Source organism: Elgaria multicarinata, chromosome 15 (assembly GCF_023053635.1).
Source record: "Elgaria multicarinata webbii isolate HBS135686 ecotype San Diego chromosome 15, rElgMul1.1.pri, whole genome shotgun sequence".
In the NCBI taxonomy this organism is placed as follows: domain Eukaryota; kingdom Metazoa; phylum Chordata; class Lepidosauria; order Squamata; family Anguidae; genus Elgaria; species Elgaria multicarinata.
Genome location: NC_086185.1, coordinates 24,517,895 through 24,545,834, shown reverse-complemented (window position 1 = coordinate 24,545,834; position 27,940 = coordinate 24,517,895). Strand labels below are relative to the sequence as shown.

The window sequence follows — 27,940 nt, the reverse complement described above, 5'->3', positions numbered from 1 at the left end:
TTTTAGACAATGGCCAAAGATCCCAGTGTTGTCTTGCTGCAGTCCTGAGCCTGGCTATGCCCAAAGAGGCATGGCGTTTCATAGTTTCAGAGAAGCAGAAATAAATAGGGTGCTTTCTGAGCACAAGAAACACTTCTTGGGTAGGAAAAAGGATCTTTCCCCATCTGTGGCTTATTTTTTCTTCCAGAGAAATAAAGTCAAGAGCGTTGGAGGCGTCAACGAAGTGAAGCTGGGAGCCAGATGTGTGGTCTTTGATCACAGTGCAGTTGGGTTCGTATGTACAAAGCGGGCGAGGGCCCGCACGGCTTGGATGCAGAAGCTTCCGTCTTTAGTTCTGGTGCCTCTTCATGTGCAGAGCCAGATGGTCCGAACGGGAGAAGCAGCGCCCGCAAGCAAGGCACTTGAAAGGTTTGGCCCCTGTGTGTTTGCGGTAGTGCCGGGTGAGCTCGTCGGAGCGGGCAAAGCGCCAGTCGCAGCCGTCCCATGTACACTTGTAGGGCTTCTCACCTAGACAGAAGGTAAAACAAAAAGGGAATTCATCAGCACACCTGTTGGCAGCACCTAACCTTTCTTCGCCCAGGGTGGATTCAGGCAACGGCTGTTTTCGTATGAGTTATCTGCATGATAGCCACCAAACGGAAAGAAAACCGATCCTGTTAGAACTGCTACTAGACCTGCTAACAATTCCAGTGGAAACAGAAGTTATGGACAGATGGCAATGCATAATCCAGCAACGAGATTGTTAAACCGTCGAACCCAGGAAATAGTGGGACAGTAGAAGAACTTGGGAGCAACAGACAAGAAAGTTCAGGGAGATGGTGAGACAGTTATAGCTTAAAATATGTCCGATTCTGGTGCATGAGCAGTGAACTCTCCCTAGACTTTGCCCACATGTTTTCAAGCCTTGCTGCTAGAAAGGTCAAATGCTTCTGAAAAGAAAACCCCCCCGATGATGACGGCATTCCAAAGCTGATGCTGCATTCTGCGCAAGGTACCAGATTCGGTGCTTACGGACTCATTTATGCACTTCTGGTGGGAGAACAATTCATGGCGCTCTCATCTTGCCATGTTCGCCGCACACGGCTCCCTGTGGCCGCCCCACTCTGATTAACTCCACTGCGGTGTGGCCTTCTCTGAAGGCTCAACTGAGCAGGCAGCATTCGAGGAAGTGCCGTGTCTGCTGGCCACAAATGTTTGCACATTGTCCCGCAGTTCTCTGTAAACTGGAGGGACAAAGTGAGCCCTTTGTGGGAAGGGCCATAGTTTGCTGAACAGGCAGGGTTTCATATCTCTCTCCAAACCAACCCGCAAAATCTTGATGGCTGGCCCCGAGTTGCTAATTGCGTTGCTGCTGCTTTTACGTTCACTGCGAGGGGAAGTTAGACAGCGAGACAGTGGGCTCCCCAGGGGTCTTCACCCAGACGCATTCATGCTTATATAGGGTGACCATATTTGGGAAACCAAAAAAGAGGACACCTAGTGTGTGTGTGGGGAAGCAGCTTTCTGAGTCCTGCAGAAAGTACGTTATTCCCCCGCCACCTTAAAGAACCCGATTGGAGTGGAGGAGGGGAAAGGATTTCATTCTGCACCATCACCATCCACTCCAATTGGGGCCTTTTCTATAATGTCTACGAATGACCCACTTTCCCCTTTAAGACCTCAATTGGAGCTCGGGGTGGGGGAATGATGTGCCTCAAGAAAGCACGTCATTCCTTAAAGAGGAAAGTGTGTCATTCCAGGACATTATTGAAAATTATAGAAAATCCCCCCTGACACCATGGAAAGAACAAAAACCAGGACAAATCCGGGGAAATCCTGAAAGTTGGTCACCCTAGCTTATAGATCACCGCCATCCCTTCCACCCCTTTCTCCAAGGATCTCACGGTCCCCCCACCACTCTTTTATCCTCAGAGCAACCCTGCGATGTAGGGTTTGGGGCATAAGGTCACCCAGGAAGCTTTGCAAATGAGCAAAGGTCTGAGCTGGAGTCTTCCCCGTCAAAGTTGGAAGCGCTCTCTACCCGACATGGCAGCCTGAGTGTGCAAGACATCTATGGGCCTAGTGCGCTCCTCATGGGCTCATTAGTACACAGCCTGGCAGGCACATGAAGGACTGCCTCTTGGCACCCAGGTCCGCCCAGGCCAACGCAACGCAGGTCGCCGCCTGGTTCAGGCCAGAACAAAGAAGAACACCTTAGCCTTGGGAGGGGAAATGTGCTTTTATGGCTCCATTAAAGCATTTCAGAGCAATTTATGAGTGCCTGCTGAGAATTTCACAACTCTCACCCCCTTCCCCGTCACCCCCCTCTCTTGGGAATCACACGGGTTTGTGAAAAGCAGGTTATTTTCAGCGCCCCGACAGAGGTGAGGCTTGCCTTGCTGAGCCAGAGCTATTGTCCCAGGTAGACTCGCGCTCTGTTTCCAACAATAGCCAAGTTGGCTTCCAGGATGGAAACCATGCGCTTTCCATTGTCCCCCAAACTGGCTCCTTCTCCCAGGGCAACACGGCAGGGCAGCTGCAAACAATGGTCCCAACTGCCACTCTAAAGCCCCGATTGCTGGCGGAGTTACATATTTAATCTCACGCAGCTGCTGGAGCAAGGAATGCGACCTCCTACAGATTAGCGGTGCTGCTACAGAAGGAAGCCAGCAGACACCCTTTGCTCCCGGATCCAGCCCTTTGGTGAGACAAGCACTACTGAAAAGCACCCTGGCAGCTCCCCCACCTCTGTTACAGCATCCTGGTGGCCCCGACTCAAGGAGAGGGATGGGGAGGATGCCTCTGGAGGCTTCACCACCATGACGGCGGCCAGCTACAGCACCTGTTTCTGTGGGGAAGCCCAAGTCCAGAACATTCGACCCACTGCCAATCCTCCAGGGCCTTTCGTCGAGGCCCTGCACAGTGGCCCTTATCCAGTGACTTATACAGGAGGGCAAGGCTTTTTCGGGGGCACGGCGCCTGGCTTTGGGGCCAGGGGTTGCCCTGCTCCAGAGCACACCCTGTGCTGGATGCTCTGGCACTGACACAGTTCCTTGCAGGGGCAGGAAAGAGCTCTCTCTCTGCTCCCTGGGAGCGATGCCAAGCTGCAAGACCAGCCCTTCTCTGCATTTGCAGCTTTGTTGTGCAAGGAAAACCCAAAGACTTTCTTCACTGGGCACAGTGGCGTGTAAATCATCTATAAAGTACGTTTACGAGGGAGTAAGGAGATGAGGACCTGGCCGGCATCAGATGAACTGAATGTTCTGAAGAATGTTCCAAATGCAGTTGCCCAACTGCATTCACAGGATTTCACAGAGGGGTCCAGACACCTGCGCCTTCCCATTTGTGGCCCTCCTGTGTTTCCCCACAGCTTCTTCCATCTTTTTTCTCACCCAAGTAAACCTGTTAAGGTGGGAAGGATGGAACAGCAGCACAAGCCCTTTGGGTGGGGAGTGTTAGGAGTCCTCCGTCTGCTGGAAGCACCTTTGCTTATATTTAAAGGTTTCCGAATGGATGGATGTTGTCTGATTTTGATTTTATTGCAAACCACTTGGAAATCTCCCGGTGGGATTTTTTTGTGACTGAATGGGTTTTGGCAGGCGCTTGGGCAGGGGTGCAATTTAGGCAGGGCACAGAGCCTCTTTTGAATGCTTGCAGTGTGAAGGAACAAAGAATGACCCTAAGCATATGCAAAGAGCTCTCCTCATGCCACTGAATAACCAGTGTCACCCCATATGCATCTGGGACTGGGTAGCTCATCTTCCTGGGTCAGAGGGTCTGATCGCCACCTGTTCTGCATGCCCCCTCTCTAGCCAGCTCTGACTTACAGTTACCACGTTTTCTGCCCTGGGGTGCTGGTTAGGAGGTCCTAGTTTTTTGGCTGCACCAGTGAAATACCACGATGCACCATTCTGCACTGGTGTAGGAGCCCTTGCATGACGACGCTGCTACTGAGCATTTAGAGCAGGGGTAGGAAATGTGTGGCTCTGGCTGTTGTTGGACTGCAAGCCCCATCATCCCCTACCACTTTCTATCCTGGCTACTTCCCCGTCACTTTTGCAATGGCTCCGTAAGATCGGCCAATGTTATTTACAAACCGCGTATTGGACTTGTGGGGCTAAGAGGTGGTAGCTTCCCTACTATTTCATTCCCCAGGTGTTGCACTGATAGAAGGGGGAAGATTTGAACTAGGGACCAACCCAGGTCACTCTTCAGCTTGTTTGGCCTCTATAATTACAGTAGCCTACAGTAGGCTACAAACTGCACAGCAATACTTGATAATCACAGAATCATTGATGGGTATTAACTAAAAGAAATATTTTTTTTTAAAAAAAAGCAAAACAAACTAGTTACATTTACCCAAAAGATGCCCCTTACAAACAAATCCCCTCGCACACCACCCTGATGTAACTCTAAACGGAAACGTACCTGTGTGAGTCCTCTGATGTGCCTTCAGGTGCGAACTTTTGGTGTAAACCTTTGTGCAACCTGTAAAAAAGCAAAAGCAAACGGATGAGGCCATGGGGTGAGATGCAGCCCCTTCTAGCACAGCTGTTGATATCTTCTCACAAGTTTGAGATGAGCAGCTGGCAATGCCTTCTCGATGCCAGACAACATGTCCAGGCAGAGCCCAGAGTGGGCACCCTTTCAACCTCAAAGGCAGCCCCCTGTTTTTAATTGCAAAGTTTAAAGCTCACCAAATGCAGGCAACAAATGCTCAGAGCATGTTTTCACTACACACACACACACTGGAAGCCACCTGGAACAAACCAGATTTGCTGTTTCGCCAAATTCAAGCTTGCAGCAAATTCTAAACTTGGGGGAGCCTTTTAGGTCGTCCCCCCCCCCCCCCGCCATCTCATGTCTCAAAAGTTAAATCTCAGGAGGGAGGATGCATCATGACTAGTGCCTTGTCTCCCAATCCACCTATCCAGACTGTACATGTTGCTGAATCTCTTTGGGCTTTTGCAACTGTTCCATAATAAGTACAGCTCAAGCCACTATGAGAATTAAGCCTTCTCAAGGTTTAAAAGACAAGAAAGTGTTAGTGTATTTACTAGCTTGTGCTTGATTCAGAAGCCAGTGCACAATGGATTCTTGCAGAGGGAATGAACACGTGTGTGTGTGTGTGTGTGTTTGACAGTGATCTTTCAAGCAGGTATATACAGGGTCGGTGCTGCCATAGAGGCAGCTCAGGCGGTAGCCTAGAGCACCAAGCAAAGGGGGGCGCCGAACGACACACCCGGAAGCCGCTCTCCTACGGCGGCTCTGAGAGGGCGGCTTCCGGGCGTGCTGTTCCGAAGCCGCCCCCCAACCCCGTGTCCTGGCTTCGAAGCCAGGAGTGACTTCAGGCCGGGTGCTGGCTTTGAAGCCAGGACGCTGGGGTTGGGGGGCGCAGGGGCGGCTTCGGAATGGTGCACCTGGCTGGAAGCCGCTCACCTATCTAGGGCGCAAAATAGTCTGGCGCCAGCCCTGAGTATATAGGAGCATTCTAGAAGTGTGCCCCTTTCCCCAAATCCTGAATTGTTGGAGAATCTGCTAGTCTGATGAATTTGGGGGACTCTGCTACAGTCCTCCCCCTGCACCTCACTTTCACCTCTGACGGACCTTGCCTCTTCTTCCATAGGGTTGGGCTTCACCCAATTCTACCTCCTCCACTTCATCTAGCTCAGCTCTGAAAAGCGATAGATAACATGACTCTCAATGGAACAACTGGTTTTTAAAGTAAGAGAAGCCGGCCTCCAAGGGCCTGTCTACACGTCGTACTGAAGGCGCATGCATGCGCCCCCAGTACGCCCCCGAAACGACGGTGTACACTGCAGCCCAGAAGAGACGGAGGAGGAGGCGGCTGGGGAATCTGGCCGCGTCCTTGCTGCCTCCCCGCCGGCCTCCTGCTGCCGGGGTAAGAGCGACCCGGGTCGGAGAGCTCGGCGGAAGCCGAGCTCTCTGAGCCGGGTCGCTCTTACCCCGGCAGCAGGAGGCCGGCAGGGAGGTGGCGGCGGCGGCGGCAAGGACGCGGCTGGATTCCCCAGCCGCCGCCTCTTCCGTCTCTTCTGGGCTGCAGTCTACACCATCGTTTTGGGGGTGTACTGGGGGCACATGCATGCGCCTTCAGTACGACGTGTAGACAGGCCCCAAGTTATTCTGAATTCTTTCAACAATATATTTTTTTTTAAAAAAAAACTTGGTGAAGGGTTTGCATGATTGCATTGCATCACCACACCCCACTCCGCTCATAAACCCATGTTTAGGGCAGCCAGGTGAGCAGCCCACGGACAGTTATGTGAACGCTGCGGAGAGACGAGGGGCGCAATCCTGTGCATGTTTAGACAGAAAAAAGTCCCGACAACTCCCAGCATTTCCCAGCCATGACAGATACATTTCTTATCGTCACAGAATTTGAGAGAAATGTGAAAGCTCGTTTATAAAAGCCAAGTAAAATAACTCCCTGGTTCTACAATTCTGTCTCTTGACTTTAATTCAGAAGTAGTTGATAGCAAGGCATTGACTTTCCTCATCTAATGCATAAGTATCCTTGCGCCTGGGGCTGTGAAGGACAAAGGCCTCCCTCCTTTTAAGCTTATCCTGTGGTCTGTGAGACGGCAGTAACTGACCCGGGATTGTTGGTGTCTCTGCATTTATAGCTACCTTTGAATAGCATTTGATGCATTTGGCCAAACTGACTGTGGCCCGCCAGCGCTTATTCTGCTACGATAGGGTGACCATATTTGGGAAACCAAAAAAGAGGACACCTAGTGTGTGTGGGGGGGAAGCAGCTTTCTGAGTCCTGCAGAAAGTACGTGATTCCCCCGCCACCTTAAAGAACCCGATTGGAGTGGAGAAGGGGAAAGGATTTCATTCTGCACCACCACCATCCACTCCAATTGGGGCCTTTTCTATAATGTCCACGAATGACCCACTTTCCCCTTTAAGACCTCAATTGGAGCTCTGGGTGGGGGAATGATGTGCCTCAAGAAAGCATGTCATTCCCTCCTGCCATGCTAATGGCAGCCTTAAAGGGGAAGGTGTGTCATTCCAGGACATTATTGAAAATTATAGAAAATCCCCCCTGACACCATGGAAAGAACAAAAACCAGGACAAATCCGGGGAAATCCTGACAGTTGGTCACCCTATCAACCGGTTTCTTTTTGAGGTGCAACAAGATCCATTGTTGGCTTTGCTTGACCAGTTAACATGGCTGCCCCTCCGGGTGACTCTGGTGGTTTCTCACATGAGCAGCCATTTTTATAGGCTCAAAAGCGAAAACGGTTTCCGTGGGCTTACCAGGGTAATCGCAGTGGTGGATCCTCCTCTTCTCCAGCTCTGGGTTGTTCCTCCGGTTGTACTTGGGCGTTTGCAGGATGACGTGTCCTTGGGAGAGGGTGGCCAGGCCGTTTGAAAGCGAAGGCATCTGGCCTGGCGGGGCCAGTTTCAGTCCAAACGTGGCGTCGTAGGGGGGCGGAGGTGAGATGGCGTTGATGAGCTCCGGCTGGTTCTCAGGGCTGCCGGGCTGCGAGTTGGGGGGCGAAGGGGGCAGGGTCACTTCCGGTACAGGGTAGAATTCTCCTGGCATGTTGAAATTGCCTTGCTCTGGGAATGGCTTGGCCGGGCCGCTGGGCCGGATTGGCCGGGTAAGAGGCCTGGAGTCCAGCAAGGAGCTGCCGGTGGACATGGCAACACCGTTGATGGCGCTGATGGCTGTGGTGCCGCACGTGGAATGCGCCATGGTGGTCATCTCGCCACCGCTGCCGCCGCCGCCGGGCAACTGGTACAGCAGGCCTGAGGACAGCGGGATTTCAGATGGCATCTCTTGCTTGACAAAGATGCTGTTCACTGCCACCGACTGTGGCATGCTGAAGACGCTGGTGAAGTCTGGCAGAGTCTGGGTGGCCCTGGCGGCGGAAGAGCAAGGTTGGGCGAAGCAGGTACCAGGTTCCATTTTGACCTGGGGAAAGGGCGCAACGGGCTTGGCAGGCCGGTAGAGGCCCGTGCGCAGGTGCGTGGTGTCTGGCAGGATCACATTGATGTTCACGCTGTAGGGGGCGGAAGGAGGTTTCTCGGTGGAGAAATATTCGTCCACCACCGAGGCGCTCTCCCGGCGGTATTTCTTGTCTGGTAACATGGGCACTGGTAGCGCTTGGCCAGCGAGGTACTTGTCCATTTCAGACCGTGCCTAAAGGGGAGGAACAGAAAAGGGAGGTTGGGTGAGAAAAGGAACCGCTCGTGCTCAGATCATCGAATCATAGAATGATAGAATAGCAGAGTTGGAAGGGGCCTACAAGGCCATCGAGTCCAAACCCCTGCTCAATGCAGGGATCCACCCTAAAGCATCCCTGACAGATGGTTGTCCAGCTGCCTCTTGAAGGTCTCTAGTGTGGGAGAGCCCACAACCTCCCTAGGTAACTGATTCCATTGTCGCGCTGCTCTAACAGTCAAGAAGTTTTTCCTGATGTCCAGCTGGAATCTGGCTTCCTTTAACTTGAGCCCGTTATTCCATGTCCTGCACTATGGGAGGATCGAGAAGAGATCCTGGCCCTCTTCTGTGTGACAACCTTTTACATATTTGAGGAGTGCTATCATGTCTCCCCTCATACAGAGCGCACGTCCTGGGAAATGAGCGGCACATTTGTGGGCCCGACGGCCGGCCTGTGTGATATGGCTACTCAGCCGCCTTCATGTAGTGGCTTATTATGGAAATTAGTGTGAATGGTCAGCTGGCAAGTGCAGATGGATATGAAGCGGCTTCAATAAGGCCTCCGATAAAATGACGCAGGGCTAGGCTAGACCTCATGCTAAATGGCTAAAAATATCACTTGAAGTTATACCTTTGACTTAGTTGTCATTAATAGCCACAGTGGGAGGACGGGTCTGGACCGTTGTGCAAAGGGAGCAGGGATTTAAGTTGTTTCTCCTTAGTCTCCCACCTGGAGGGCTTCGACTATGGGGCGGTATGGAAATGAAATAAATAGAAATGAAATATTGATCATAATCCTGAGCAAAATCCTTCCTCCTCGCACCTGCTCTTTGGTGTCAATGAGAGCTGATCTCCCCTGGGCTCATAGCAGGTGGGTGGGTCATGTTTTGCATCAGGACCACATCAGGGTACTGTACACCTTGATCCCAATAAAAATTGAGGACACCAATGGTTGCTGCTGTTGATTAAAAGCCATAGCTTTAGGGGGCAAGCCTAGTTTGGCCCAAAAATGAAAAGCAGAAGGCTTTTTTTTTGTAAATAAGGTGTTATCTAAATGTTAAGTGCTGGTATTAACATTTAAAGCCCTAAACGGCTTGGGGCCAGGCTATCTGAAGGAACGCCTCCTCCCGTATATACCTGCCCAGACACTAAGGTCATCCTCAGGGGTCCTTCTCCGTGAGCCCCTGCCAAAGGAAGTGAGGCAGGTGACTACCAGGAGGAGGGCCTTCTCTGCTGTGGCACCCCGGCTGTGGAATGAGCTCCCTAAGGAGGTCCACTTGGCACCTACATTATCTGCCTTTAGACGCCAGGTGAAGACTTTTTGATTCTCCCAGCATTTTAACAGTCTATAAATAAATTTTAACTTGGTGTTTTAAATTTGTAATTTTGCATTGCTGCTGTTTTTATCTGGTTGAGCTTTTATATTGTATTTTATATTATGGTTTTATACTGTTGTTTTATACTTTGAATGTTTTTAATTTTTGTGAACCACCCAGAGAGCTCTGGCTATTGGGCAGTATAGAAATGTAATAAATAAATAAATAAATAATCAATGAAGTGGCATAAGGAGAGCCATGCTGGATCACACCAGCAGCCTCTCTACTCCCTCCTTCTGTTCTAGAGTGGTCGACCAGATGCCCAGAGAGAAGCCCACAAGCAGAACATGAGTGCAATAGCATCCTCATGCATATGTTTTCCAGCAACTGTTACTATTCAGGCTGCTCAATATAGTAACATACTGAAGTATCACAAGTAGTGCTAGACCTGTTGCATAAAATACCTCTTTGTCAGTCCTAAACCAACTTATCAGGTGGGACAGGAGGGCATACATAAAAGCCACTAGCTTGAGAAACAACCTGAATCCAGTAGGCTGTTTATAGCCTTTTTTTTTTTAAAGCAACAGAATAGTAGCCAAAACGATCCAAAAACAATTTTCTGTACTTCGTATGTATGTTAATTTTAGTATACCACTGAGGAAGACCATAGTGGGTCAAAACTCATTTGGTTTGGTTTTATTGTTTATTGTTTTTAATTGAGGGTTTTATGTAATACTATATAGTTCAGATGTTCTTGAAGTATACTGGACAGCTTTGGTACATAATAGATTAAAGACACTTTAAGCAATTACCTGTATAGGACCATTGATAGTGGAACTATCAGCAGACTTTCCACCCCTTTTCCCCAGTTCACCGAAAAGATGGGTTTTCACAACCTTTCTAAAGGCCAAGACAGTTGGGACCAATTGTAATTCTTGAGGAAATGCATTCCATCGTTTGGGGAAAAAGAAGCTTCGGTGGGTGGGTGGGTGGGTGGGTGTCGTGGTGCCCTCAAAAAGGTATCTTCTGGGTCTTAATACCTTCCGATGTCTGTGGGGTAGTTTATCCATTCCAGGTTTCAGTTAGAACCAGTCAGAACTCTAAAGGAGTTCACACCTTGGAAAGCTGCTTTAGGGTTCTGACTTGTTCTGACTAAACCCCATAATGAATTCACAGCCCTACAAATATTGGTGCCACCAGCCTCCACTGCATTTCAGTATGGCCTGGCAAAAGGAAGTTTTCTATGTTAAAAGCAAATTTATTCGGACAAGGGATTTCAGGTGCCATAAGAAGACTTTTCACTGCCTTCAAAATTCTTCAGAACTTTTCCCCAAACCAACAGCAGCTTCCAAACTGGCTTTTAAATTTTACTTTAAGTGAAATTCAGCAATGACAACATACAGGCTTGCAGTCAGTACCTTCCTTCGCCAAGTTCAAAGCCTTTTAGAACATCTTGAACTGAGCCTGAAAAGCAATTGGTAACCAATGCAGGTTTTTCAAGAGAGGTGTAATATGCTCCAGATACCATGCATTTATTTATTGATGTATTTATTTGATTTGCACCCTGCCTTTCTATATGAGCCTTGTGTGGCGCAGAGCGGTAAAGCAGCAGTTTCTGCAGCTGAAACTCTCCCCACGGCCTGAGTTTGATCCCAGCAGAAGCTGGTTTCAGGCAGCCGGGTTGGGTCGACTCAGCCTTCCATCCTCCTGAGGTCAGTAAAATGAGTACCCAGTTAGCTGGGGGAAAGGTAACAACGGCCGGGGAAGGCAACGGCAAACCACCCCGCTATAAGGCCTGCCAAGAAAATGTCAGTGAAAGCTGGCGTCCCTCCAAGAGTCAGTAATGACTCAGTGCTTGCACGAGAGGTTCCTTTCCTTTCTTTTCCTGCCTCTCTCTCTCTCTCTCTCTCTCTCTCTCTCTCTCTCTCTCTATATATATATATATATATATATATATGGCACCCAAGGTGGCAAATAATATGTAGCCATCATGACTAGTAACCATTGATGGCCTCATCCTGCATGAATTTGCCTAAACCTTTTTTAATGCCATCACATCTTGTGTTGGTGCTAGGGTGCCCATATTTGGGAAACCAAAAAAGAGGACACCTAGTGTGTGTGTGGGGAAGCAGCTTTCTGAGTCCTACAGAAAGTACGTTATTCCCCCGCCACCTTAAAGAACCCGATTGGAGTGGAGGAGGGGAAAGGATTTCATTCTGCACCACCACCATCCACTCCAATTGGGGCCTTTTCTATAATGTCCACGAATGACCCACTTTCCCCTTTAAGACCTCAATTGGAGCTCGGGGTGGGGGAATGCTGTGCCTCAAGAAAGCATGTCATTCCCTCCTGCCATGCTAATGGCAGCCTTAAAGGGGAAGGTGTGTCATTCCAGGACATTATTGAAAATTATAGAAAATCCCCCCTGACACTATGGAGAGAACAAAAACCAGGAGAAATCCGGGGAAATCCTGACAGTTGGTCACCCTAGTTGGTGCCCATGCCACATCACACGGAACGCTCCTGAGCAAACGTAGCGGTTATGGGATGATAACTATTTCGCCTGGAGAAAGCTCTTTTGAGAATAGAGCCTGCTTCAAAAATTCTACGGGAGCTGAATTTGCACACATGAAAGGCTTCTGTCGTAAAGGTTGATTTGTCAGTTAACCGGTTTTTTATAGGCACAGAAGCGAAAATGGTGGCCTGATTCATGGCGGCGGGGGAATCTACCAAAGATGGATTTGGCCATCTATTTGGATGCAAGCACATTTCCACAGTGTTGTGCGCTTGTCATGGTTTGTCCTTCCTTGCCTTCAAATGGAATGAAAAATAAAACAAAACACCTGCACTCGATGAGTAGAATATACGTTAGGTTTAGGAAAAGGCCTCCCACCATGCCTAAGTGCATTCAAAGGTACTATCAGCCTTGCTTGTCTTTACATGTGAGCAGGCCTCTGCTCTTCTCTCTGTTTTCCTGCTTCTAACTGTGTTCTGTGCTTTTCCAAGCAGTTATTTTTAAACTCAGGAGCAAATCACTGCTAGGCAGTACCAGGGAACCACCTAAGGATTTAAAATGCCATGCATACCTAAGCTACGAAATGTCCCACTGACTCGGCCACAGAGGTGCACCCTGAAGGCTTCCAATACACCGTATTTCTAAGCTTCTCTTGCCTCTCAACTTAGCCAAGGAAGATCTTTCCAGCCAGTCACATTCAGGAGGCCGTACATCCCCATTCAGGTAGCACCCAACACCCACTTTTCCCCTTCACATATCTACCATAAACTGGATTGCTTTATTTTATTTTCCTTCATAATTTTGCTTTATTGATTATTGCATTTATATCCCACCTTTTTTCCTCCAAGGAACCCAAGGCAGCGTACGTAATCCTCTTCCCCCTCTCCATTTTATCCTCACAACAACTACCCTGTGAGGTGGGTTGGGCTGAGAGTGTGTGACTGGCCCAAAGTCACCCAGTGGGTTTCCATGGCTGAGTGGGGACTAGAACCCGGATCTCCCAACTCCCAGTCCAACACTTTAGCCACTACACCACACTGGCTCTCAATGCTGCAGGTTGAGGAGTGGACTCTCTTGTCCCGTCCCGTACCCCCTTCCCCGGCTAAGGAGCACACAGCCTTCTGAGCAGATGAGAGCCACTTGGGAAGTGGAGGACGCTTTCCTACCCCCAGAAGGGCAAAGAGCATTGCTTTCATGCCCTGCTTGGATCAGGGGGCTTCCCAAAATCTTCAACCTGGCCAAAGGCAGACTAACGGGACCCTCACTCATTTGACATAAGGGCTCCTCTTCTATCCAAGACCCCACACGTTCCCCAAGAATAACCTCTGCATGTTTTCTCTAGGGCACCTAAACCTCAATTTGATACAACCTGAATGTGGCACCCAATTCAGAAATGGCTCCACAGCCACCAAGCAAACCTATCAGGCTCCCGACCATCCCAAGCTCAGGGGAGACTGATGCCTCAGCACACCTCAAGTATCTCTCCAACCCCATTCCCAAGGCCAACCACGGTTACAGACTCGTCACCCACAGCTCACCGGCAATGGACCAGCTGGGACTCTCAGAGTCAACCTCAGAGTGCCTGCCTGGCTGCCAGAAGAGCCTTTCGCCCAGGGTATACTCATGACGAAGGGACTACTAAGGAGCAAGGGTCTTCTCACCAGATGTAACTGGTGAACCAGGGCCAGCCAGCATATAAGGTCTCAGTCTGGGATGGACCTTTGCTGGGTTAACAGTTCCCATAGAACTATGCCACTCCAGCTATAGGCTCAGGTTCCAGCCACTGCCTTGGGGCATGGGTTTAAACATTTTGCTTTGCCTCGGGGTGTTTAGATGTTTCGGGCTTTATGCCTTAAGTCTGCATTTAACTAAGAGCTTTGGCTCTACTCTGGCTATGTGCACATCGTCACCCCAGAACTTAAGCCCCTAAGCTTCCATTTGGCAAACGGTTAAAGATTGTGAAGTAACTGCGGAGACTGGTTGTGGCTTGCGAATGGCAAGGGGAATGCACTCTGCCCATGTTCCCAGGCACTCTATGATGACAGATGTCTCCAGCTAGATTTATGAGGCCACAGGTCAGCTTCATAGCTAGAGCAATAGAAGAATCAGCTGCAGCTGGCGTCAGACCCCAAAATCTCTTCCAGGAGTCTCTCTCTAGTCCTGGAATGCGAGACCCATCTCGTGCTTAGCTGACTGCCACCCCCTGCCCTCTGCAGTTGGGGCAAATCCTGGTTTAAATGCATCAATCAGCCTGCATTGTCTGTAATTTGAGCCTGATGGAAATGAAGAAAGGAGCCCTTGATTAATTAGGGGCCTCATGGTCTGTTTCATGTCAGGAGAAAGGACTGTGGAAACAGTCAATGGTGTGATTTCAGATATGCTGCTGTAGGCAGATTGCAGAACCAATTGCAAGGCCTCAGTGACATTATGTACTAGGAATTTCCAGGAGCTTTGATCAAAGTCCCTCACCAAAGGCTCCTGAGCAAACTTAGCAGTTGTGGGATAAGAGGAGGGGTCCTCTTACGAAGCAGTAACTTGTTGAATATTAGGAAGCAGAGAGTCGGAATGAATTGACAGTTCTTGTAAGAAAAGGGGCGTAACAACAGGAGCCCTGGAAAGATCTGTCCGTAAATGATTTGGGGTTAGGGGTGAGCAATGAGGTGGCCAAGTTTGCAGACGACACCGAATTATTTAGGGTGGTTGTTTGGTTTTTTTTTTGGTTTTTTTTTTTTTAAAGGATTTCAAAGAACTCTAAATGGATCTTTCCCTATTGGGGGGATGGGCATTAAAATGACAAATGCAGTTCAGGGTTAGCAAATTAAAAAATGATGCATGTCAGAGCAAAATACCCAACAGCCCAATGTCACATTGGCTGATGGGGTCTGAGCTGGCGAAGATTGACCAGAAAAAAGATCTTGGGGGTTGTGGTGGATAGCTCAATGAAAAAATGGACCCAGGATGTGGCTGCTGTGAAAAAAAGGTATTTACATGTTAGGGATCGTTAGGAACTGAATCAAAAATGAAACTGCCAATATCACAATGCCTTTCTAGAAATCTGTTCTACAGCCCACTAGAAGCTGAGTGGGGAGAGATTCAGGGCTGAGAAAAGGACTTCTTCACACTTCTTCTGTTTATGAGATTCACTCCCACAAGTTGCAGTGAGGGCCACCAATTTGGATGGCTTTAAAAGGGGGGGGGGTTTGGACTAATTCATGGAGGAGGGTATCAATGGCGACTGCTCTGGAGGGTTATGTGCTGCTTCCATGATCAGCTACAGCATGGCTCTGAATATCAGTTGCCGGGGAAGAACTGCAGGGGAGGGCTCCTGCTCTACGGTCCTGCTTTTGTGCTTCCAGAGACATCTGTTTGGCCCCTGTTTTAAACAGGATCCTGGGTTAAGTGGACTTTTGGTCCAATCCAGCTTTGGGGGTCTTTTTATTAGGGCTGCGTTCCGCTCTGATTCAGATCGCGGAACCAGAGCGGAGCGACCTGATCCGCCTCTGCCAAAGGTGGATCCGAACCAGGTCAGGGGAGCTGCGGATTGAGGTGAAGCAGTTTGCCTCCATCTGGAGCTCTGATCGCAGGTAAGTCAGGGGGGAGCGGGGTTCACCTGGCGCCGCCACCGCTGTCCGTGCGGTGACGGCGGCAGAGCCAGGTAAGGAGGCAGGGGGAAGGGGGCTTCCCTGTGTCCATCGTGGTCCGGCGCTGGCTTCAACTGAAGCCTGGGCCTCAGTTGAAGCTGGCGCCCGACAGTGATGGAGGCAGGTTAAGTGGGGGGAGGGGGGCTTACCTGACCCTGCTGCTGTAGTCCATGCAGTGACAGCGGCGGAGCCAGGTAAGGGGGCAGGGGGGAGGGGGCTTATTCGGCCCCCATTTTGTCCCCCCTTCCCCACTTACCTGCCTCCGCTGCAGAGGCAAGTAAGTAGGGAAGGGGGGGCAAAATCTCGATCTGCCCCTTTGGATCGGGCCACGAAGCGGTTCGTGTGTGTGTGTGTCCGTGCACTGCCCTACTTTTTATGTCCTTACCGAGGAATAACCTCAGATAGTGAGTGGAGGTTTGTGTGTGTGTGTGAACCCTGTGGCATTCCCTGCCCATGTATAAACAACGCTCCCACGCTCTGACTGAATAACCTGCTTCACTACAACTTTCCTTGTGGGGAAGGGGTGGGAGTAGGATGGAAGAGAAGGCAACAACGAGTGATGCAGGCAATGAGTGATTGATTTCAATGGGCTTAGGCGTGATTTCAATGGGCTTAGGCGTGGCTAAGATGTCTCGTATGCCATGTACAGTACAATCCCATCTAGCAAGAAAATACATAATGCAGACGTTAGTCCTGCTTTGTTAAATGGGGCTTACTCTTAGATAAGTGGAGAGCCAGTGTGGTGTAGTGGCTAAAGTGTTGGACTGGGAGTCAGGAGATCCTGGGTTCTAGTCCCCACTCGGCCATGGAAACCCACTGGGTGACTTTGGGCCAGTCACAGACTCTCAGCCCAACCTACCTCACAGGGTTGCTGTTGTGAGGATAAAATGGAGAGGAGGAGGATTATGTACCCCGCCTTGAGTCCTTGAAGGAAATGGGATATAAATGCAATAAATAAATAATAAATATCAAATCAATCACAGACAGGCTAGTAGGCCAAGCGAGTACAAAACTCTGTCCATTTGGCACATTCACCACCCCACAAAGTTATTTCAACACTACCTGGATCAAAAAAGCAGGATGCAGAATGTTCTTTTCTGGAATATCGAGACACAGGTCCGCAGCTTGGGTGTACTTCTGGATTCAGCTCTGAGCCTGGATGCCCAGGTTTCGGCAGTGGCCAGGAGTGCATTTGCACAGTTAAAGCTAGTGCGCCAGCTGCGCCCGTTCCTAGAGATGTCGGACCTGGCCACGGTGACACATGCCTTAGTTACATCCCGATTGGATTACTGTAACGCGCTCTACGTGGGGCTGCCTTTGAAGTGTGTTCGGAAACTCCAGCTGGTTCAAAGAGCTTGACAGGGAGCATACGACTCCCCTGTTAAAACAGCTCCACTGGCTTCCAGTCTGTTTCCGGGCACAATTCAAAGTGCTGGTTATGACCTATAAAGCCCTATATGGCTCGGGTCCAGGTTATCTGAAAGACGGTATTTTCCCTTATGAGCCTGCCTGTGCTTTGAGATCTTCTGGAGAAGGCCTTCTTTCAGTCCCACCATCTTCACAGGCACGCTTGGTGGGAACCTGGGAGAGGGCCTTCTCGGTGGCTGCTCCGGTGCTCTGGAACTCTCTTCCCAGGGAAGCTATGCTGGCTCCCTCCTTGATGGGCTTTCGGAAGCAGGCTAAAACTTGTTTGTTCCGACAGGCCTTTGGAGAATAATCTGCTCCTCCATCTATGTTATGGACTTGTAAAATTCTCGCCAATTTTAAACGTTTATGTTTTAATATTGTAATTTTTAATTTTTTTTGTACATTTCTTTTCCTAGGTTTAAAAAGTATATGTTTTAAATTTTGTAAGGCCGCCTTGAAGCCCAGTATTGGGCAAAAGGCGGGATACAAATATAATAATAATAATAATAATAATAATAATAATAATAATAATGATGATGATGATGATGATACCTGATGGATCTAAAGGCATCCCATGGCCTCTTTGTAATCTTACTGTTCTTATCCAGATTGACATTAGGCAGAGAGGAGACTGGGTTCTGCCTGCAGAGATGTCATTCTTTGGATGGCCTTCCTTTCTTTTGTGGGGAGGGTTGTTCCTACCCGTTTGTTTCTTGGCTGGGAGCGTGCCAGTTTAGCACCTTGTATCTAGGAGCCTCCCTGACCAAACATTCCTAATGGATTATCCCATATAATAGGAGATCATGTCCTTTGTTCATCTCGATTATAGCAAGCCTACAGGCAGATAGAAGTAAGGGCCAAAGTACGCCAGGTGGAGGAGGGGCATGAAGGACAAAGAGGCCCATATAAATAAGAACCATATAATGCAAGAAAGTCCCCTGCTCTTAAACACATGCACACTCAGAGAGAGGGACAGGGGAGAGAAGGAAGGAAGAATATTTTCAAGATCCCCCAAAAATAATTAAAAAAAAAAATCTGGAGGAAAATCTCAGATTAAAAGCTCCATCAAGCACTTTGCTTGCATTCCTTCAAAAGATACTGCTTTTTAAAATAGAATGTACCCATAAACTTGTTTGGCTCAATGTCAATCTTTATTGTCTCTCTAGTAAAATATTGACCAAGGTAAATATTTGCTTCTCTGATCATTCAGTCTTGGTATTGACCTCGGGCTCAGCCAGTTTCTGTTTGCTGCCATTCTCTTTCTTCTAGAACTCTCTGAGGATAAGAGCCCAGGGACAGAAGGAGAAGCCGCACGCGGCTGGCAGCGGTGGCGGAGGGGGGACTTCAAAGCAGCATGCAGAGAGGCACACAGCCCCCAACACACCCACCCACACCCACACACCCACACCCACACCTCAAGCTTCCCAAAGAAGCCAGCAGAATAGTTTAGTAAGAGGGAACTCCAGGCGCGTTCTTCAGATCCAACTTGTAGATAATTATCCGTTGGCCTGCCCTCCCCGTGAGCTTCTGGAAGTTAAAAAGCAGCCTTTTAGACTTGGCATCTTTCTCATTGCAGACTGAGGCAGGGAGGAGGTGGAGCTGTCAGAAACACCCAGGCTGTGTGCTCCAGAAGAAGAAGGAAAAAGTCTTCTTCTGGATTCCTCTACTCTGAAATCCTACTGGCCATGGGTTCAGATCCAGAAGCATATTGTTGCATTCTAAGTCCCACAGGGTGGCTGGCTGTGCTGCCCATGCTCCCTGCAGAAAAGGGCAACTAAAATGTTCAAGGGGCTGGAGCATCTCCCCTATGAAGGAAGGTTACAATAGCTTGGGGGAAAAGGAGGCTAAGGGGAGACATAGAGGTGTTTGAAATTATGCATGGTGTGGAGAATACTAGAACCTTCTCCCATAATATTAAAACCCAATGGGGGCATCCCATGAAGCTGACTGGTAGGAGATTCAGGACAGAGAAAAGGAAGGACTTCTTTACACAGCGCAAGTTAAACTACGGAATTCACTACCACAAGATGTAGTGATGGCCACCCATTTAGATGGCTTGGATAAATTCCTGGAGGAGAAGGCTATCAATGGCTGCTAGCCTTGATGGCAATGTGCTACCTCCAAAATCTGAGGCAGTAAGTCTATGTGCAGCAGTTGCTGGGGAACATGGGCAGGGTGCTGTTGCACCATGTCCTGCTTTGTTGGTCCCTGGTGGACAGCTGGTTGGCGACTGTGTGAACAGAGTGCTGGACTAGATGGACCCTTAATCTGATCCAGCATGGCACTCCTTATGTTCTTATGCTTAAAGGTTTCCACGGCATCGCCCCTATAAAAAGACCACTGCTAGGTTGTCAGGCACTTATGTTGGAGAGGCTGCAGTTCAGTGGTAGGGATGCAGCAGGTCCCAGGTTCGATCCCCAGAAATATCTCCAGGTAGGGCTGGAAAAAGTCCTTCCTGAACCCTAGAGAGCTGCTGCTGCCAGTAAGTGTTGACAATACTGGGCTAGGTGGACCCAGAGTCTGACTCAGTAGAAGGCAGCTTCTGAAGATCCTGTATATATGAACCATGCTCCCTTCCTCCAGTAACCCTTCCCTTTCCTCTTGAAAACGGCTACCTATGCAGGCCACAGGATCACTGTAGCCTTTGGTAGATCCTCCATCTTCCAGTGCAAATATAGGGGGATGTATCCAAAGTTAGTCCTATCTTTAGGTTAGACTCACTGCAATGAATAGGAGTTAAATTAGATTAACATTACAACCTGTTGGATACAACCCAAGATCTCAAACCCAGAGACCGGGTGGCCAGTTCCAGGGCTCCCCTGGTCTCATTAGGTGTGCATGTCATTTTTTCCTCTTCATAAAACAGGCCTCTGTTTTGGAGGCTCATTTTCTAAGGAGGAAACTGCTCTTTGCATTTCATTGACTTACCAGGAAATAAGCAGTGACAATAGACTGGGCCAAACCTATCCCCCTTTTCCTCAAGTTGCAAAACCTCTTGCCAGTTTCCTGGGTAGTGACGCCAGCAGGGTGGTGTTCTGTGGCATGGTATGTTCTGCTCCTTGTGAAAAAAAAGCACGGAGGGCCAGCAAAGTCTCCCACTACAAGCAGAAATTCCTGGGACCTGGAATGGTGTCCAACAGGAAACATTTGGATGGCGTTAGGGGAGGTGTCCTTCCTCACTAGCAGGGCCATATAGATCAGCCTTCCCTGACCTGGGACCCTCTGGATGTATTTGTTTATGACTCTCATTGGCCCCAGTCAGCCCATGGCCAATGGCCATGAGGGTTGCAGTCCTTGATATGTGGACGGTGCACCAGGCTGGAGGAGGCGCAATCCAATAGCTACCCATGACAATTGTACGCAGACCAGGCAGTGCTCTGAATGGACAAGGACAGCACTGGGATACAACAGAAACACTCCTTTGGGGGTGAAAGAAGAAGAAGAACCATTTGGATTTCCCCGACGACAACAGAATAATAAAAAAGTGCTGCTTTTGGAAAGATATTTGTACAAGCGTTTCTTTTTGGTCTGAAAACAACCATGCAGACAAGCCTCAAGAAGGATGTGACTCTGGGCGCAGGGTGGGGACCACTTCCTGACCCCAGTGGTTGAGCCCAGATGCTCTGGATCGCACTAATAACTGCTGCATTATCTTCTCAAGTCGCTCCATTCCACCAGTCCTTGCCATTGTTTTTCAAAATATTTTATGTGGATAGAGCTTATTGACGTCCTTCAAGACCAGCACCAATGCTCACAGAAGGGCAATCGGTGTGCATCTAGAAGCCATTGCCACACACAGACAAGGGATTTTTCTAGAGGAACGGGACAGCCTTCCCTCATCTGGCATGGGAGGTGTTAACCTCCGCCTGTACCTGCTGCGGCTACGTGTTCGTTTCCTCATGAAAGTGTTTGGAATCTGAGCTCTCCGTACATTATCTCATCCTTCTTGGCGCTGCTCCAGGAGCAGCCAATTCCACCAGCGAAATACATGCGTCCTGGCACGGAACTGACGCACAATGGGACGAAGGGCCAAAGGTCAGTGGAAACCCACATAGGTGGGCTGGGAAGGGGCTTGTGCAATGCAAAGGCTGGACTTCACCCAGGAGATGCCGGGCTGTTAGGACTTAGGGCTTTCACAGCCAACGTCCAGTCGGCGCAAGCAAGAGCTGTCCTTCAGGTGTTGCAGGGGAATCCACATGACCCCCCTCCCTGCTGTTGCTGAAGCAACCAGGGAGCAGCCTGAAGGCAAAGTAGATATCGTGTACTGTAGTGTCTTGGTATTTATTGAGCTACCCTATTTACAAGGAAACACAAGACTGATATCTACAGTGCTTTGCTAACACGGCTTTCTGGTGAAATCCACAACAAAAACTTGGATTCCTGTTAGCCGACCGTAACAACTATAATAAATGAAGAGGTGGCTTTCTTTGTCTTTGCAGCAGGGTGCTAATTTTTCCGCGTATGTGGTAGGTTGTTTTAATAACCATCCATTGCCTAGATCTGGACAACCTATATGGTATCCCACTTATCTAATCACTTATGATCTGAACAAATCTGTATATAAAATGTGCCTGTTCTGATCCTCTTCTTGGAGTTTATTTTGTACTAACATTTTGTACTGACATTTCAGTTCTTGTGATGGCTTATGGACAAATAAATAAAATCTTGTAATGACGTACATTACTGTACAAAGCCCTCAACAACTTGGGACTAGGATACCTGCGAGCGCCCCTTCTCCCTTACCACCCTGCCCGGTCACTGAGGTCATTGGAGGTCATGCTCCCGGTGCTTCCGCATCTAGAATCTAGACCTGTTTGGAGTTCACTAGGAGAAGAGACTTTTGTGTGGTGGCCCCTTCTCTGTGGAACTCCCTGCTCCTGGAGGTCAGGCAAGCACCAACACTAGGCTGCTTCCAGCAGCTCCCGAGAACAACTCTATTGCAGGAAGCCTTCCTCAATGACCAGCCATGGTTTTTATTGGTCCTTTGTTTTAAATTAAATTTTTTAAATACGCTGTTTTTAATCTTCTTTTTACTGTTTTATTCCAATGTGCACCACTCTGGAATCCATTTTAGATATGGAGCGGTATATAAATATTGTAAATTAATAAATATCCTGAGTTAGTGAAGGTCAAGTTGCTGGGGGAGTGGGGGGAGGGTGTCACAGAGTATCCTGTGCTTTGGTGAATCCGTTCCCTGCGATGACCTCTTGCTCATCAAAATTTACAAGGCTGTAACGTATTACCTTTCCAGGGTACCAACTGATTTAGAATCCAGCCAGGGAAGGGGAAATTGTACGGAATGGAATATCGGTGCTGCATGCAAATCCGTACACTCCAGCTGCACCTATTTCCTGAACCCATTTTTTCCTCCGTCTGTCTGCAGGTTGCTGGTGTGGATTGAATTTCTACCCAGCACTGAAGGAACTGGTCTTGCCCATATCTCTCAACTTTACCGGTAGGGTATCAGTATTTTTAAATGCTGAAAGCATTAATAGTTTGGGGGTGACATATTGTATCACGGCAGGGATGTAGGCCTACTAGATTCTAGATGAGAAAACATGCTTCTTGGCTTCTGGTTTGAAGTGTGTGTGTGCCTTGTTTGTTTTTTGATTTTGTTTTAAAAAGAGTCTTTTGGCAAGCCAGCAAGCACCATGGGAGCGGCTTACTCATGACTGTACTATGAATCCCTTGTTTACTTAACATCTGGCACGTAGGCTAATTTGCGTTATCGCTGGGAGGCATGCAAATCTCCCCCCCCATGCGCTGCCTTCAGTGGGAACCCATCTGCAGAGCTTCTTGTAGGATTATGTGGGGCACAGGGCTGCTAGTGGTAGAGAAGGGGGTGGGCTGGGGGTACCAAGACCATGGGAATGGCGGGAGAACTCCCACGATCTCCCTCGGAAACCCGAGGTTCCCAGAAGTCACAAAAGCATAGGAGGCTGCTTTCTACCAAGAAGCACCGCTGTTCCACTTAGCCACGGATGGTCCATGCTGGCCAGCAGCAGCTCTCCAGGGTCTGGGGCAGAGCGTGGTCTTTCTCAGCCTTGCTATCTGAAACCCTGTAACTGGAGGTGCTGAGACTGAACCAGAGACCCGTGGCACACAAACAAAGCAGGAGCTTTGCCCTCTCACTACATCAGTAGTAGCTCTACCATGCTCAAAGAAGGATGTGTCTGGGAGGGGATCTACACAGCGTACTGAAGGCGCACGCAAGCGACCTGAAAGTGCGTGTGCAGATCCTGCTGGAAGAGGCGGAGGAGGAGGTGGCTGGGGAATCCGGCTGCGTCCTTGCCGCCACCGCCGCCACCCACCTCCCCGCCGGCCTCGTCCCAGCCACGGGGGTGGGGGGCGAGACCCTGTCCCGCCGCGGACCAGGCTCCTCCTTCCCTGCCCAGGCCAACCCCAGCCCCAGCACGTCCTCCGGGCTGATCAGGAGGCCGGAGGGGAGGTGGGCGGTGGCGGCGGCAGCGGCAAGGACGCCTCCTCCTCCTCCTCCTCCGCCTCTTCCAGGGCAGGATCTACACACGCGCTTTCGGGTCGCTGTGTAGATCCCCTCTGGGACTCCATGGAAGAAGCTACGACTATGAATGTTTAATGGAGCCATGCTTTCCCCCACAGCCTTCTTCATTCAACATCTTTATTCAACATCTAAGGTCCTCCTCCAGGTGCCTATTCCAAGGGAATAACAATCAGTCCTGCCACCCAAAATCTTACACTATCAAGCAGTTTCCTTTGGCACCAGATTGCATCTCCTCTTTTCATGAAAATGCCTATTTATTTATTTATTTATTTATTTATTTATTTATTCTGCCCAGTAGCTGAAGCTCTCTGGGCGGTTCACAAAAATTAAAACCATAGAAAGCATAAAAACAACCAGCAATTTAAAAACAGGAATACAAAACACACCTCTCTGCCTTGTGAAGAAGGAGCAGCCAACCAGATCTTAGCAACAGGGAACGATTAAATAAATACAGTGCTGGAAGAAAGATGGGACACTTTCCATATTATCCTCCATATAATCAAAGCGATGCAGGAGCCTGCCTCTACGTCTTACCTTGCCTAAAGGTAAACCCAGCTACGGTTCGGACCAATGAAAACAGACCACCCCCATTGCCCCAATGTCGACACTTTCCTAGCCACTGTTCTAGTCAGCTTTGCCTTCTGTGTGAGTTCCTTATAAAATGGACAGCTGTGCAAAATTGGCGCAGAGCTGAGCTGAGCTTGCTCGATCAAAGAAAAACTAGTCTGAGACACAATTCTGCTTCCTAGCTAGTTTTGCAAGCTGACTTTGCAAAGATCTTGCAAGCAGGGCTCATATTGAGGTTGAGGAAGGGGGAGGGGGAAATTAAGTTTTTGATGGAGGAGCTTAAATTAATTTCAAACGTGGGAAGGCAATACACTAAGCTGGAGCCAGGAGATAGGCTTGCTTCAGTGAGCCTCGAAGAGACATACCTTGATGCATTTTGTAAGAGAAAATCCAGCTGCCAATCTTCTAGGTTGGCAGGTAAAACAAACTCTTCACTTCAGAGATCAAAGGAACAAGTGAATCTGGCCAAGATCTTGGCTTTGAAAGATGCTTTTGATTGTGCATTCTAGGAAATCCCAGGTATAAGGAATGGGGGCAGACAGAAGCTCCTCTTGCCACCTTTGCTTCCAGAGTATGCCATAGCCTCAGATCTGCTGATGTCCTCCTAACCAAATGTTGTCCTCTACCTCCCATGGTCTTTTTGGACTCAGGAGTGTCTCAGGATTTGGGCTCACTCAGGGTCTCTATGGCCTTTCTGGCTTCTGCTTTTGAACTTCATTCAATGCTTACAAACAGTCATTATTAGAAGTATCGTACTTCAAGTGGGGATCTACAGCAGGAATGACCAACTCACCATTTGTGGTCTGGAAGGTTGCAGGACCTTGGCCATAGGAACAGTGATCCCTCCTCCACTACAGCTGGGGTAAGATGGAAAAGTGAAAAGGAGGGTCCCACGTGGGAATGAAATATTATGGACTCATGGATCCTTGGTACTTTTGGAAGCTGCCTTCCTTCTGAATGTCAATGGCAAATCATCTGCTTGCTAGCTCTGGAAATGGCACCCCTCTTTTACTTCTCCTCTGTGCCAAAGGGCCTACCGTGTTTTCTGCCAACAAGATGGCGCCAGGGAGGCTTGCACTTGAGGTTAATCATTAGCTGACCCGCTGCAATCGACTCAGCGAGAGAAAATGGAGGAAGGCTTTGAGCTATGGAGGCACAAAATAAAGAATTCACCCAAGGTGAGGATTTTGCATTGCCGCAAATAAGCTCCGTAAACATGAAGCCGGAATCCAGTTCTCTTGAAGTCAAAATTATCCATGATGTTATACAAAAGAAAAAGTTGGCCAGGCTGGATTTCAGTATCATTGGAGAAGTCACACCTGGACTGGATTTGTTTCAGTTGGTTCCAGTTCCTCCCCTGAGGAGGCCTTTCCCGGAATGCCCATTACTGAAGGCGACAGACCGTCTATGGTCTGTGGTTCCTGTTGGGGCACACTCCCAAGGAAGTCACCTGGCAGCTCATTCGTCACCGAACACAGCTGAAGCTCAGAAGGAGCAAGTGATAGCCATGGTGTCCTTCTGACAACCCCTGTCTGGGCTGGGTAGAGGTGAGGCAGAAGCCCAGGGTGAGCCAGCCATTTTTGCGTGGGAGAAGCACACATGTTCCAGTGGCTTAAATGTGGAGGCCACTTTGGATTCCTCCACATGGTGTCTGTCACAGCATGGCAAAGCCGTTCATATACATTGGGTCACCACATAGGCCAAGCGACCATCTCCACCCTACAGCAAATGTTTTGTTTTTTAAAAAATTCACTCGGTCGGCATGGTGAGCCATGGGGTGAGATCTTCCAGCAGAGCAATTTAAAGCACCCACCAGAGATCAGTAGTAGCACAGGCTATGACCCAAAATCTTATAAATCCTTCCTCTGTCTCCTGTCTCTAGTTGTGGCAAGACAGGTGATCTCAGGTGGAGTCATGCCCAGGGCCGGCGCTACCATTAGGTCAACTAGGCAGCCGCCTAGGGCACAGACCTCAGACGGGCACAGCACTGACCTTTAAGGGTCACAGTTTTATACAAATTAGCTGTTTTAAGAGAAAACATAAGTTCAAGTTTTGTGCTTTTTATTTTTTCTACAAAACATCTGTTCTTAAAATTTGAAGTTGGCAATTTTTGGGTGTGTGTGTGTGTGTAAGTAGCTCGCCTTGCCTAGGATGCAAAGTAGTCTGGCACCGGCCCTGGTCATGCCACAACAAGAGACAGAAGTCAGAGGAAGCTCAGCTGTGGTGACGATCTGATTTCAGACACCTATGCACCCAGCACAATCCATGCACCCAGCACCTCTGCACTTAGCATCATTTCTGTTCATGCGGAGGGAGCCACCAGCCCTCCCACTCCTCCAAGGTAGGTCATCTTGCTTTAAAGAACTTGGAAAGACAAAAGCAAAGAGGGATTCCCCGTCCCTCTCCGCAAAAGCGAGATCACAGAGTTCAGCAGCCACAGGAGGAGAATCGCAGGCCCCACACTGGGATGTTGCAACCTCCACGCTGGCTCGAGCCTTGCCTTATAAAGAGCGAGGCTGCTGGCCTGCTCTCTCCACAGCTGCAATGGGAGCAGGAAGGAACAGGCATCTCAATGCACTAACGAAGTATGAGTGTGTGTAGCAATGTGGCCCTTGGCTTCTTTCACCTCCTTATCCAACACTTTTATCTCTTCGGTTGGCCCTGTTCATGGGGAAGCCACAGAACTAAAGAATCTCAAGGAGAATTCCATTCGCGTGATTTGAAAAATAAATAAATAAATGCAAGAGCCTGAGCAGCAAAGAATGGCATGTAATCTCACTTCTGAGCAATCACTCTCCTCCGCCTCCGAAACAGCCTCCAGGCGCCTCGCCAAAGCCCCTTCCTCTTTAGAAAGAAAGAAGAGCCGCCCTTCCCAAACATTTCTCAGCGATCAGTGAACAAAACAAGCAACGCACATTTGGTGAGGCCGCCTTTCCGAACCTTCCTTTGATTCCATTTGCTCCCGCTGGCTGTACCGAAAACATGACACCACTTCTAGAAACTTTATATCCTAAAGTGGCCTGAACAAGGACGAAGCCCCAAAGCTGCAGTTCTCAAAGCCAAAGCACACACACACCCCGAACCTATTTTTCTTAGTTGTTTGGTTCTGTCCGCAGGAAGTCGCTCCAATCACCCAGTATCACAAAATATTTGCCATTTTGTTCGGGGACGAATCTTGATCCAGCATGAATCACATATAGCAACTTCAGCCAACTGCACTCACTTACATCAGCCTAGAATCTTAACGTGAACTGTTTCCCCAGCCCCACCTGTGTGAAAACGCCATAATAATTACGGTGAAAGGATGCGTTCCATTTTCAAACTTTTATACCATTTCTCAAACCCACCTTTCCGATTAAAAAGACTGCGCCGTCAAACCTCTTAAAAGAAACGCTCGTCCAAATGGCAACCGTGGTTTTTCATCACAAGCAGGTCCAGAAATCTGTGGTGCCCTGGCGCTTTCAACGGGCTCACTTACCTGTGCCAAATGCTGTTGATTCTCCAGGATCTGTATGGGTGGTTTGATGTCTTCGAAGACCGCCGTGTCTTCGGCAGGGTCCCTGGACATTGTGACGGGCTTGAGTAGCGTAAACGCCGTACTTTCGTCTGATATTGGGGTACTTAAGAGAAGCCCACTGCTACTCATCCTGCCTGCGTTCCCCTACTCCCACCTGGCCGAGTTGCGAAACACAAATCAGAGAAGAAAAACAAGTTTTGGGACAATGTAGCGATCAGGCACTGTGAAGCATGCCTCCCTGCCTGTTGCTAATCTTGAGGAATCCAGGTGCTCTGTAGCCTTA

The 27,940-nt window shown here is 49.1% G+C and overlaps 1 protein-coding gene across 2 annotated transcripts; it reads right to left on the bottom strand.

Annotated features, from left to right (window-relative positions):
• On the bottom strand, window positions 1-27,940 carry LOC134409080 (Krueppel-like factor 5). Of its 2 annotated transcripts, none has more exons than XM_063141650.1 (4): window positions 27,619-27,940; window positions 7,265-8,153; window positions 4,408-4,467; window positions 1-507 (listed from the first exon to the last, which is right to left on the bottom strand). In XM_063141650.1, exons 1-4 carry the CDS (start codon window positions 27,784-27,786, stop codon window positions 329-331), a joined length of 1,296 nt encoding a protein of 431 aa, XP_062997720.1. In that variant the 5' UTR covers window positions 27,787-27,940; the 3' UTR covers window positions 1-328. The 2 variants fall into 2 exon arrangements, with proteins under 2 accessions (XP_062997720.1, XP_062997721.1); XM_063141651.1 differs by lacking the exon at window positions 27,619-27,940 and adding an exon at window positions 27,488-27,565.

Coding starts and splice junctions, on each gene's coding strand:
- LOC134409080 (XM_063141650.1), bottom strand. CDS start 27,786: ATGAGTAGCAGTGGGCTTCTCTTAAGTACCCCAATATCAGACGAAAGT. Junction 4,468..7,264: donor CCACCACTGCGATTACCCTG/GTAAGCCCACGG, acceptor GCTTTTTTACAG/GTTGCACAAAGGTTTACACC. Junction 508..4,407: donor ACATCAGAGGACTCACACAG/GTACGTTTCCGT, acceptor CCTTCTGTCTAG/GTGAGAAGCCCTACAAGTGT.